The sequence below is a fragment of the Mizuhopecten yessoensis genome, unplaced genomic scaffold (assembly GCF_002113885.1).
Source record: "Mizuhopecten yessoensis strain PY_sf001 unplaced genomic scaffold, ASM211388v2 scaffold10641, whole genome shotgun sequence".
NCBI lineage: Eukaryota > Metazoa > Mollusca > Bivalvia > Pectinida > Pectinidae > Mizuhopecten > Mizuhopecten yessoensis.
This window is the reverse complement of record NW_018408648.1, coordinates 822,498-836,554: the sequence shown is the minus strand read 5'-3', so window position 1 is coordinate 836,554 and position 14,057 is coordinate 822,498. Positions and strand designations below refer to the sequence as shown.

The window sequence follows — 14,057 nt, the reverse complement described above, 5'->3', positions numbered from 1 at the left end:
AAAATAGTTAAATTGCTAAATTAAATTACACCTACCATAAATTTAGTTACACAAACCAAATTGAAAAGAGTGTTTAATGCATGGAATTGCATCTGACAACGGTGTTCAATCTGAAAGGACATGTATGAAAATTGTTAACATAATCTTGGATTTGGTACAGGAAGAATCCGTTTAATCCTCATAAAACCTTTATTCCTCCAAGAGTTATAAACAAAAAATGCTTTTAAATCTTAATGAAAAATCATAATTTAAGTTTTTAATTTGAAAAAAAGCGTCTTAATTGAATATTTTAATTAATAGTATACAATCTTTATATATTTGCCACAAAGGCATCGCATCCACGTTTGTGGAACTAATGTTTTAAAATGGCACTCTATATAATTGTACAATTCCTATACTGCTTGCTATAGGCAATTGCTGGGTCTTTTATCTCAAGTTTTTAAAAAGAGAGAAAATGGTTCACTTTTGTGTATGTATATTATTCACCTTTCGTTTTCTATAGTTACCTTGTATGCATCTTCGGTGGAACCAGATGCAGACCAGCTCCATCGTCATGTAGGTTTCTTCTGAATCTGAATCTGAATGTGTACTTGACGACACCAATACTGGTATTTAATCAACAGAGGAAAGGGCGTTTAGGTAGTTTTAGTCTTTAGAAAGAGAAGTCCGGACAATTTTCACAGATGGAGCCCAAACAGGATTATTCCAGCTTGTTCCAGTCGTGTATTGTTCTGATAAAGAAGGAGTTTTTATAAGTGTCAGTTTTGCACTTTTGAATTTGGAGCACCGGGTGTTGGTATGCTGTTTTCCACAATATTTTTGGTAGAAAAATCCGTGAATTTAGTTGCAGTGATATTACGCTTGTTCTGGATGAGATGTAAATATGAAGAGGCTGGTTTTGCTGTGCCAACCCCTCAACCACATTGAACAAACATGTCAATCTGGGATGTGTCCTCCGACGTTCCTGGAGAGATTGTAGATCGCACTCTTGGAGCATACGGGTGACACAAACAGGGTCTCTTGACCGGTAGTCGCCTGTAAGAATCGTACTGCCTTCCGCTGGAAACGTTACAGTCGGTCAATGCCCGGTTGTAGGTAAGGGTCCCATATAACCGCTCCATATTCCAGGGTTGATCTTACAAGCGATAGGTATGCTGTCCTTCTGCTTTAAGTTCGACTGTGATGCAAATTCCGTCGAATGAAGCCTAATGCGGAGCTAGCTTTCTTACAAATGTAAGTAATATGGTTGCTCCACTTGAGGTCGTGTGACATTGAAAGGCCTAAATATGGGTTTGATTTTACCTCGTTCAGGACTTGATCGTTTATTTTATAGAAGTATGTAGTTTTCTGTCGAACACTGAGATTATATATAACACTAAGAGGCATTGAACCTCATGCCCAAGTCCTTTGCTCAGATCTCCAGCTGTTGTAGGTCTTTCTGCAGGATTATGTGATCCTGGTATGTCCTGATGACTCTTTCGTACCTTAGTACAGGCCTGATCAGCCGCAAGATGGGCTAAACTACTAACGAGATTTTGTCTTCGGTGTTTTGTTTTATTTCTATTTTTACGATCACATGGACGTTAAACAATTTTCAACACAATACATATTCATGTTTCTCTTGTATTTAATACTAAAGCACTGTTATAAAGACTGTTTTTTTTATCACGACCACTTGTAAATATGTTCTAAGCAGAAAAGCATTGACCTCTGAAAAGCATTGACCTCTGTTGCAAAAATACTGATCAAAACTGGTTCTTACAGATAACAATGTGACATCGGCGTGTTTAGGACAATGTTCATGTCGACAACTTATACCAGAGAAAGAAATGAGTATACACACAAGTGAAAAACAAACTGGTCATCTTTATTCAATAAAATGAGACATAACTACAGAACACTCGCAATGTGACAAATGTTTATATGTGTTAAAAATCTGATTACATAACATGGCACGCGTCTTTTACTACTTTAGCTCTGTATTTACATTATAATGTTCATTTGTGTATGATAACAACCACAAGTCACGTGATGTGGGTTTCATGGCTGCATGTTGTTATACTTTGGTTGTGTGGAGGTAGAATTATCTCGTCTGCCAGCTAGATGGCCGGGCCCGTGCTTAAAAGAAGTAAATACGTATTAACTCAACAGTACATAACTAATATAATAAGTTTTAAAAGTGTAAACATTTACATTCTATGTTAAAAGGAATAGTGAAATTATTGAAAATGTAGCTTAAAAAACTCTTGAATTAGCAGGGACATTATGTTTTCGTATTATATATTAATCAATGTACACGAAATACTTCAACATTCTAGGAACAGAACAACGTTTAAATTGAATATCATGAAATATGCTACGCACCTGTTGCATATCTGCATATGCGTTCATGTAGCCTAGAAAATAAAAAATAAAAGAAAGTCAACAAAGACAACATACAGGGAAATCATTGGAAGTTGATAAATAAAGGAAACAACAGAGAACGAGGAGGCACCGTAATGAAAGTAAGACCAGAAGTGTTCCGAATAAAGTATTTCCGGCGCCAATTCATTGAAATCATATGAGTAAACGTAAACACTGCATTTATTTAAAAACATATTCGAGTCATTTATGAAAAGTATGATTTCAAGGCATTTTTTTTTTTTTTTTTTTTTTTACTGATTATCTACGAATTTTCCAATACAACATTATTCAAAGCAGTGTTTCCTTTAATTGTTAATAACCATGCTAATCGTAGGTAAAATCGATTGATGGGATGGTGCACTATACGATGACACGGCCTAACTGACTTTATCTTTTAGATGAAAGGAAATATAAGTAAAATCGATCTATGTATGATACCCACATTTCTGTATGTTATATATTAGTCCTATTAGAAACAACAAAATACTCGCCAATGCAGAGTTACCTACCTTTGCATAGTTGATCTGACAAATACGGTGATAACGCGTCTAGAGAGGCAATGTCGGGTATAGCAAACATATCGTTAGGTCCTGAGGCAAGCATCTTCATCTCCTCGTTCGAGCTGTCTGGGCCCATCCCCACCGCAAATATCTTAATACCATCAGCTTTGGCTAGAAATGCCTGCGTTTGGTAAATAATAAAACATGATAACGAAAATATTAATTTATACATAAACAACCAATTACCTTAAATATTCATTTTTTTTCATTTTTCTACTCCCTACAGATAGGGTTAGAAGTTCTAGGAATAACCAATATATAAAGTACTGGAACAAATAAATATATTTTTCATATTTGATGAACAAATGAAATAATGAAAATAAAATAAATGTTTAAAAGAGAAAGATACAGTATCCTTACGGTTTTAATACATTTATCGACAATATTTAATAAAATATGTCATTCAGCGAACAAATTCTTTTGTTTTGATTTTTTTTAAATGACAAGAACACGCGTGTATATTCATACGCCGGGCTTGCTTAAGTTATCATTCTGCAATCTTTTGTGAAAACTGTGGTTAGAATTGTAGTCGTACAATTTATTTTCATATTAATAATTTTGTGTGAAGAGATTTTAAATTCCAATGACTTATAGATACATTTGTATATTCATAAAAGTGTATACTTCTATAAACATAAGCCTACGAAACCTTTTCTCTTATATGTCAACATAATCAGAATTGAAGCCACGTTTATGCCATTAGTTTGCATACACGAATTCACAAAATGTCACGAGAGCAGAATCCAACAGAAAGCGAAGAAGTCTTCGAATTTGTCAGATCTAATGAACGTTCTGAGTGTAACTCTTAGCTTATTCAGTTCCGTACTATCAAGTAAAATATTTGCAACTTCAAAGTGCTGGATAAACCCCTTTTACTCCATATGCGAACGTATACTTTCGCTTTATTGCGCACCTTCTATGCTTCCAGCTTTTCCCCTTCTTCTCTCAGAGTCTGTCGTCTGCTTAGTCGATCACGTTTTAGCGTGGACGTCGCCATTACATGGTGAACGTATCCATGCTTTCTTGCTATTATGTAAAATTATCGAATTCTTTACGGCACGTAAGAAAATAAGGTTTAATTTCTTTTTATTTTACATCTTATCACGTTTCACGTCTTGAGTGTGGTATTAACGATAACTTCTGTTGTCGAAGAAAAATAAGAAATACTTATTTTCTCATTCTGATAAGAAAGGTTCAACGGCATGGTAACTTTAAGTTAATTGACAATATGTTATATGTTTACGGCACATGTTCTATTTTCTATGCATTGCTGATGGAGAATACTACATATAGTTGTATATTTTCGCGGGGTTAAAATTTCATGGTTGTGTCATGATTTAAGTTCGCGCAACATTGCCAGGTACAAATATTGTATCCACCAAGGTACTTTTTAGTGCGATATAACAGCGATATTTTATCCCCATTATTTGGTAGTAAACTGGTAAACAGGTCTTTCTCATATCTCTGTATATTTGTGGTATGGGTATTCACTAGTTGCATAAGTTCGCGTTATCTTTGGTAACCACAAATATGGCATAATTAAATTCCCCGCGAAAAGTACCAACTATACAAAAAGAGATAAATATATATACTCGAGAATGATGTTAACACTATTCCATAAATTAAGAATAACTATTCATGTGTTATAATCTATCGGAAGATTTGTGTTCATCTTTGAAAAAAAACCAATCACGAATTAACGCTTAAAAACTAGCAATATTTTGAAAATAGAGCTAAGTGAAAATAATTATTCCACTATACCTGCGTATATGTATGCATTGGCGAGCTAGACAATTTGTCGGTAAACACAACCATGTATTTAGCGGCAGTTGGTCGGCCCTGCTGCTTCAGCATCTCTCGGGCGTCATCGATACCAACAGCTATGTTTGTGTCGCCTTTCGGATACTCCATACTCATGATATGTTCCTTGATTTGCGTCTTTCCCTTGAACGGCTGGAGACCTAGCGTGTCTCCTCCTACCTGGCTTCCGTATGCTAGGATTCCTATATTACTGCTATTAGGGTTGACATCAAAGTTTTCGATCAAACCAGAGACAAAGAATTTCTGTTTTGCGAATCCCAAATCGGTAACACCGTCTGACCCATCCATAACAAACACAAAATCTGCCGCCACTCCATTACAGCCCGTACCTGTTAAATATTAGAAGAGTCTGTCACTCCTATGTGATGTAAAAAGAAAGAAAAAAAATATCGAAATGTGCACCGAACTGTAATTCGAACCCGATAAACCGAAGGCATGCTATGAACAAAGGAAATATTTACATAAAGACCCTTGAAAAATACAAGAAAAAATAAGACCACATTTCCTTTTATCAAAGAATGATTTATTATGGAAATTGCTAATAAATGTTTCTTTTTTATAAACCTTTAAACAGTGCATCATACTCAAGAATAAAACACTAACATTTATACTCTAGTATACATTAAAGGACTACTGACTTACCGTGAGAGACATGGATCACTCCCAGTAATAGAGCCAATACATACAACATATACATTGTAGACGTTATGTCCTCACTGAAGAAAGGAAAAAAATCTTTGTTACATTTCATTACTGCATGTCCCTTATATTTTGCAGGAATGTTAATTTCGCGACATGAAAACACACGCGAATTATAAACCACGCGATAACGTTGCCATCTAATGTAGAGCTATTTAAGAATATTGGCTATAACTTCTATTGGAGAGTTAGGTAAGGATATTGGCTATATCTTCTATAAGAGATTTAGGTAAGGGTAATGGCTATTACTTCTATTGGAGAGTTAGGTGAACTTATTATCTATAACTACTATTAGAGAGTTAGGTTAGGATATTGGCTATTACTTCTATTAGAGAGTTAGGTAAAATTATTGGCTATTACTTCTATTGGAGAGTTAGACAAGGCTTGTGGCTATTACTTCTATTAGAGAGTTAGGTAAGGATAGTGTCTATTTAAAAGAAAACACTTTTTAGAAGTATTGGTTTAATACAGTTTTACATGATATTTAAACTACAGGAAGAACAAAACCGCACAATTTCTTCAATCTAATTGAAAGCATTATACTTGTGCAACGTGTAAACTATCGCTAGACAACATATATAACCATATAAACCATATAAACATGAAAACACACGCGAATTATAAACCACGTGATAACGTTGCCATCTAATGTAGAGCTATTTAAGAATATTGGCTATAACTTCTGTTGGAGAGTTAGGTAAGGATATTGGCTATAACTTCTTTAAGAGATTTAGGTAAGGGCTATTAACTATTTATTAAGTAATCAATAGTTCTCAGTATATTAAATATGTTTACACGACCTGTAGTGAAAATACATAATTACGCATATGTCTGCAGGATCATATAAGCAATATATTATCTGTAGTATATGGTAAATATGATAAATAGATTAAAAGATTCAGTAATAAGTCGTATACATTTATTGTAGCTGTATACAGTTACACCAAGCAAATACATAAAAGTTTTGAAATATATTACATGGTTAAACAGCGATCTTAATAATGTGTCTATGCAGAATGTTGGCAAAATATCAGTGATTACGCTATACATTTCACATTAAACTTTTCTGTATATTCAACATTAAGTCTATATTATTTATATCTTAATATGATATTCAAGTAGTATTAATTTTTATATCAATCAAATAAAATAACATATAGTCCATGGTTAACTTGAAATAATGAAAATTTCTTGCTTATTCGATAGTCCGCAGTATAATGAAGCAATCACAAGGAGACAAAGCAGATATAAATGTTTCTATCAAGACTTCCTATACATTATATATATTAACTGCATTGTACTTACGCTTTTGTCTGTATGATGTGTAGTTAGAATGGAGGAAAGTCTTCAAATGAAACTGGATACAAAAGTACAGCTTATATACTTACCGTGATACACATCTCCCTCGTCCATTAAAACATTAATGTTACTTAAAGACACTGCTGGGTAGGCGGAGATATCATCATTAGCTATTAGTTCACATACCGAAGTAATAGCCGCTAACCGTATCAGCCAAGTCCCGCATGACATTTTATATTAAAACTTCGTTTATCACGTGTGTGTCCATTAACGTCTTACACAACTAATAATCATCGTCGTGGTTTTTTTTGTTTGTTTTTTTTTGTTTTTACGGAGGACGGTTGTGAAGAATTTCTACAATATGTCAAGTGTATATCATCGAAAACAGTTTTTAAATAGGAGATCTTACATGAGTGTCATTGTCATATTAAATCAATAGCATTCATAGTTTGAAAACAAATTTCAAACGCAATAATGTGTTATCAGCTGACTCTATATAGGTAAAAAAAAACGACGTACTCCAATCAAAGTATTGTCGTTATGCGCAGTGCAAAGCAGTTCCAGAGTTTTAAAACTAAAGAACATTTTTAAATGCAATGAAAATAATTATGGTTATGACAAAATAAAATAACAGTAAATTTATCATGTGGTAGACTAAATAAAAGTAGTACCGGTAGTGGCGTAGTGATATGTTCCAACGGTTTGACCAATCGCTGCAACTTAAGTTTTTATTTCACGTGTGTAGCTAGATGGGCGCTAATGTATTTGATTCAATTTTATTACTATATTTATGACGTGTCGGTATGACACAGTAAAAAGGGTCAAAATATGTCTTAAATCATCAATACGCACCGCAATGTATTTCAAAGATCTCATCGACTATTTCGAGTTTTGTATGTATTAGTCAAAAGTACATACATATTAAACCTGGTTTAATGTAATTTATGAATGTCCTAGTAATATTTTGTTTTTTATTATGTTTCAATATCATGAATTTTAAAGTACTGTATTAGTTGTATCTATGGTTAATATGAGCGGACGCTGACCATTAGTAGGAGGTGAGAAGGTCAAAAGTCGTATGAATTTGTTGCTATTTTTAGCACCCTATATAAGTATGTGCACTAGCTGACCCTAGGTCACAAGCCTGCTGAAGATGATGGAGGAACAAGGTGTGTACCTTCTTTTTACATCATGATCTAATTTTGAAAAATATCTAAGTGAATTTTATTACCCACCACCTCCCCTTCTTGCCTCCTTCTCAATATGATTATTACTTCTTAAAGGGGCGTTTTCTTACCCCATCTAAGACTTTTAAGTACATTGGACAAAAACATTTGAAAGTCTTCTATCGTTGTACTTGTTTCAATAATAGACATGCCAATATCTTAAGTTTTCATTTTAACAAAATATCGGATACATTTAATTGTTTACAGATTTTCAGAAATGCATTGTTTTCCCATATTGTGCATCTTTCTGGGTCACAAAATTAATGATTTTCATAGCTTTGTGATGAAAGTTGTTCACATTTATTCTTAATATTAGTAGATGTTGCTACTATTTTAATTACTTATGTAGACTTGTGTGGAATATTCAACAATTTATTATGACAAAGATGTGGCAGTCAGTTAGATTGACTTACAGGCAATCCGATATAAAACTGTTTTCATTGGAAGCTAATGTGTTGAAATAGATAAATGATAAATTTAATTGATGTAAATTTACATTTTAATGAAAAAGATACACTATGGCATTAAACAAACAATGGAGTAAATATACAATAACATGATACAATATAACAACAACCTCTCCACGAACAAAATGTATTGTGCACTAAAAACACACACATACATGTACATATACCTTATAAATAATCGAGACCTTCGTCATATAGTTGAAGTACTTGGTCTAAAGTTGTAGCTTGCTATGCGCTTTATATATTAACTTAGTAACATGCTGAACAGTTTTGGTAGAAGTTAGCCTTAAGCGTTGTGTAACAAACAAACAATGATGATGAATGGGTTTTATTCCTTGAAACCTTGTAAGCTAAAGAGAATGTCAAACTACAGAAATTATGCGATCTATTGACACTCAAATAGTGAATACTTTTTCTTTCTTTTTGTTGTACCATTGAAAACACCTCATTGATTATTCGAAATTCTAACTAGAAATGCTCTTCACAAATCTCATTCCTAAGATGATTTAAAAGCATGGCAAATGTATATGGTAATTTAGAATTTTGTGTTAGCCTTTCTGCCCTTACAGTTAAATGATCTATCACACCAAAATTCCCCTTTACTTTGTTCTTGCTTAATGTAACGACACTGATTAAGCTCTTTTTCTCCGTGTTTATGTGTAATTTGAATAATGCCCTATCGCGTCGATGCCTTCTTTTCAATAACTAACACGTTTACAAACAATCAATATCGTTTCTGGTATGTATTTATTTAGTAACACTATACAACTAGCAACACAAATGCTATTGTGTGCACTATGTCTTGTATATTATATATATGTTTACCTGTTACGAAGGTTTTCTCTGACCCAATGAAAGAACCACGAAACAAATATAGGTTAAGCATTAACTACTCCATACATTAATACTCATTGGCGTTTTCTCTGTCAAGGTAAGCTTTCACGTCATATGTCCTTAACTCACATATTTGCATCATGACCCGTCTAGCTAAAGGTTGTTCAGCTATAACAAATCTAAAGAATTCTCACTACAATACAGCTACGTCCATTAGGAATGACATTTAAAGGATTCAGGCACTCGACTCAATCGTATTGATTTGTTTTATAAAAAAGACAAATTTACTTTATTAGACAAGGGGTCATGGTAAATCGGATAGGAGAATTCTTTTTTAGGATATCTAGACATTTTCCTATTTAACGATAAATCATTTTTATCTGTTTTTTTCTGTGATGCCGGTAAATGTAGACTACATTCATATGAACGATAATGCCTATATATGCCTGCTTACATACATTTTATAGACATTACAATATGTTTGCATATTGCTCGTTGAGTTTGTTTATCAGTATTACTTGCAAAGATTCGCATGAGTAATCCATTATAAACAATATATTATTTTAAATTTACACATTTTAATATAAAATTGTTCTTAGATGATTGAAAATGATTTTAATGATATCTTAAAATAAATAATGGTGCTTGATTAATTTGCAACTGAGAAGTAAACTCAGATCCGCTTCCGGAGTTGGTGATATCAGTTCTTAAAATCAACGAACTAGTGGGCCTCCAATCCGACTCGTTTTACTTCGGCTAATTATAATGCAATTGGAACAAATATATTTTATACACGATTTTCCCCCTTTTTAGTGGTGGAAAAATGCGCAATATAGACCGACTGTGCATCGGCAGCAATAACCACTCCAAAACAAAAAGCCAGAAAAATTAAGGCTACGATTCCAAGTCCGCAAGACGAAGCCCGACTATCATCGGCACTGGTCAGACGTCGTTTTGTTCTACTTAGAGCATTCTTGTTGACAGCCAATTTTGACCGAAGATTTGCTACCTTTTTCACCATATCTTCGTCCTGTGCGCTAGAGTTAATGGGAAGAATACACCTACAATGACATAATTTTGATGAGAGAGTATTACTAAACGAGACTGAATAGGAGGTCGTGGTTGAAAGTGCTATCATTGCTGTGGACTGGGATGTAGGTTCTGGCGTTGCTGTAGTTTGTTCAGTTGTTTCTGGTGATGTTGTTGTGGTTGTTAACTCCTTTGTTGTTGTCGTGGTAGCTGGTTCCGGTGTTGTTGTTGTAATGGTAGTTAGTTCCGGTGTTGTTGTCGTGGTAGCTGGTTCCGGTGTTGTTGTTGTTGTGGTAGTTTGTTCCGGTGTTGTTGTTGTAGTAGTAGTTAGTTCCGGTGTTGTTGTTGTTGTGGTAGTTTGTTCCGCTGTTGTGGTAGTTTGTTCCGCTGTTGTTGTCGTGGTAGCTGGTTCCGGTGTTGTTGTTATTGTGGTAGTTTGTTCCGGTGTTGTTGTTGTTGTTGTTGTTGTGGTAGTTTGTTCCGGTGTTGTTGTTGTGGTAGTCAGTTCCGGTGTTGTTGTTGTGGTAGTTGGTTCCGTAGTTGTTGTTGTGGTAGTTTGTTCCGGTGTTGTTGTTGTGGTAGTTTGTTCCGGTGTTGTTGTTGTGGTAGTTGGTTCCGGTGTTGTTGTTGTTGTGGTAGTTGGTTCCGGTGTTGTTGTTGTGGTTGCTAGTTCCGGTGTTGTTGTTGTCGTGGTAGTTTGTTCCGGTGTTGTTGTTGTTGTGGAAGTTTGTTCCGGTGTTGTTGTCGTGGTAGCTGGTTCCAGTGTTGTTGTTGTTGTGGTAGTTTGTTCCGGTGTTGTTGTCGTGGTAGTTTGTTCCGGTGTTGTTGTTGTGGTAGTTTGTTCCGGTGTTGTTGTTGTGGTAGTTTGTTCCGGTTTTGTAGTCGTGCTTGTTAGTTCCAGTGGTGTTGTCTTGGTTGTTAGTTCCGGTGTTGTTGTCGTTGTTGTTAGTTCCGGTGTTGTTGTCGTGGTAGTTGGTTCCGGTGTTGTTTCAGTGTTCCCAAGTGCAGCACACTGAACATCTACCCCGTTGTTCGTATTGACAATGCTGTAATCTGTGTCGTCTACAGCGGCTAAAAAAAAGAAAGCAATACTCGGTACAACTTCCGTTTCACGGATATCTTACTTAATGACCTTGCATTGCTACGTCACTTTATATATTTAGTCATGTAGAGTAACTCAATTAAGCACATTACTAATCTGAACGATGGATTTGATGAATATTTTGCACTATAAAATGTATACCCACGTGATCCTGAATGTTTAAGGGAGATAACTCTTAAACAAACCACAGGTATAACTGATACACTAGTATATTTCCTTCAACATAAGCAGCACCGCCCTTTATGAATACTTTTCAGTTAAATAATGTTGATTTATCGTGAGATTTTACAATAAACAATCTGTACTACACATATGTTATGACAACTAAGTGTATTCACTTATGGATGACTATATATGTGAACACAATATATGAGTGCATTCTGAGGAGTCATAGTTTGTATAAACACATAATGGGGTGTTGCTTTTATTTATTAATCATTACTTTCTACATGCTTGTTATATTTTCTGAAGAAAAAAAAATGTAATCTATTGCTTCGGGTGTAAAAAAAAACCCATCTACATTATACCCTGGACAGTATATTAGCATGATGCAGTGCCTTTATGAGGTGTACGTACTCCGTTTAACGTCAAATACAGTCCTTAGATGTCAAGTTATTGCTCTTAAACATACAGAATTTTCCAAACCTCTCTTAAATCGTGTAGAAAATCGAAAATCTTATATTGTGTGCGATACGCTGAAGCGTCATACTTAAATTCTGCAAGATATTTAACATATTCCCCATTTTTGTTTCACAAACAGACACTAGCCTCGTCAGTCAAAAAGCCTATAATATGGTCAAGTTTGCAAACTCCATTACTTAAGTAAAATGACACTTTTTATGCAAACTTTTGATTTTGCAAAAACCGTTCAGTGTACTATAAATAGAGATATAATAACAAAAGGTACCTTCAAAACATCCCATCCGATATAATACGTAGCCCGTGTCGGGTTGTTGGTTAGCAGCGTCATCAAAGTGTAAGATGCCGTAGTGTATGTACACGTAGCATTGCCCAGTAGCTGGGTTAAATGCATACGCCACACATTTGGTGTTATAGCAGTAATCGTCACATTGTGTCAGAGTTACTCCAGGGTACCGCTCGTCTTCTAATCCGGCTCCACGTTTATCGTAGATTGGCGGTTTGTTACAAGGAGCAAGCGCTGAACGAATATATAGAAAAATGTCAAGCTACATGCTCAATAGTAATTATTGTTCGGAATTATTGCAGAGACGCCAAATGCGTTTTTATCGCCTTATAAATGGACTACCGGTTAACAAAAAAAGAGAGAAGATATCTGTTAAATTTGACTTGCAAGAACTGCGTTCAAACTCGGTTAATATATTTTTTTCCAATTATTTCAAATGCAATGCCACTTGATTTCTACAGCACAGACACTTAAATACCAGTTCCTACTTTGTACATGTACTTCACTCTATGAAAAACGATACGATCAAGGACCTACCACTGATCTGTACGCTCAGCTGATAAACGCGGCCTTATTGAAATTAACGGTTCAGCCTAGACCCATTAAATGTTTATTCTCAGAACACTGTTGTTGATACGTTTTCTTTATCGATCTTTATTTTCTTTCTTCTAAAATCAGCAATGATTGATTCATGCTATTGTGATAATTATCAACACGTTTTCCATTCAAAACAACAGATTTGTAAAGTGGTATGGACAGCCTTTAAACAAGAGACAAGGCATCAGTGTGGTGCTCCTCAAATAATACGATAAAGTCGGACATAAATTTCCAAACTGTTACATCACACACCACATGGTGTAACCGGAAGTTCCCTATATAGGCGCGTTCGATTTGCTACTTAAGCATCAGGGGCCATAACGTGAACTCTGACAACCTTATAACACTACACTACTCACCTGAGTCTGTTTGACATATGTAGAACATTGTGGATGAACAACTAGAGGTATACCAATTCCAGTTGCTGCCTTGTCTTTTCCTGTAAATGCACTCTCTCGAATTTGGAAACTTTGGTTCGCTCGGATGCCAGTCGCTATAATCGTTAGCATTTTCAATAGCCCCACAATCGTTGTTCCATATATATATAGGATCCCCTGCCGGATCGTCATGACCACTAAATCCAAGGCCGATCCAGAAATGATCATCGCTGCAACGACAAATGAGAATTTCATTTCAACATATTTTATTGACATGGTATTATGGTCAAATGGATCGAATAACAGGCAAGCCTATATACATTATTTCCATAGGTGGCTAGAGTGTTACAAGAATATTACAGAACTTAAGCTAAATATATTTTATAAATATTTTGAAATGAAAATACATAAATGTAAACGATATAGTAATTAAAGGGAGAAATGAGAATCATATAATAAAAGACTTTGTGTAAGGGTGGACTGTTACAAGTACTGGTAATTAAAAGGATCCCCGTACCTGTGGTACTTGGATACTCCAGGGGTTCCGCTCACTTTCGTCCCCTGCACCCCTGGGCTATGTCATAGCAAAATCGAAGGCTCAGTGTGCACCACCTCGTATATGAGACGAGTAGGCTAGTTTGATCCTTTGATGTGAATTAGAAGAATCTCGCGATCGCTTAATGCTAGCTTTGAAGTTGGAAGACGATCCTCTGTAAAC

At 35.0% G+C, this 14,057-nt stretch overlaps 1 protein-coding gene across 1 annotated transcript; it reads right to left on the bottom strand.

Moving 5' to 3' along the window:
• Positions 1–1,863: 1,863 nt before the first annotated feature.
• LOC110461626 (matrilin-2-like) lies at positions 1,864–6,827 on the bottom strand. The gene is made up of 6 exons (XM_021515168.1): positions 6,789–6,827; positions 5,427–5,500; positions 4,725–5,113; positions 2,913–3,084; positions 2,365–2,396; positions 1,864–2,118 (listed from the first exon to the last, which is right to left on the bottom strand). Exons 2-6 carry the CDS (start codon positions 5,479–5,481, stop codon positions 2,041–2,043), a joined length of 726 nt encoding a protein of 241 aa, XP_021370843.1. The 5' UTR covers positions 5,482–5,500; positions 6,789–6,827; the 3' UTR covers positions 1,864–2,040.
• Positions 6,828–14,057: the final 7,230 nt, after the last annotated feature.

Bases quoted from the DNA above. Each gene is read 5' to 3' on its own strand.
- LOC110461626 (XM_021515168.1), bottom strand. From the start codon at position 5,481: ATGTATATGTTGTATGTATTGGCTCTATTACTGGGAGTGATCCATGTC. The intron at 3,085-4,724 runs GTATAGTGGAAT...TACCAAACGCAG, and splicing joins CAATGCATACATATACGCAG to GCATTTCTAGCCAAAGCTGA. The intron at 2,397-2,912 runs GTAGGTAACTCT...TTTATTTTCTAG, and splicing joins GTCAGATCAACTATGCAAAG to GCTACATGAACGCATATGCA.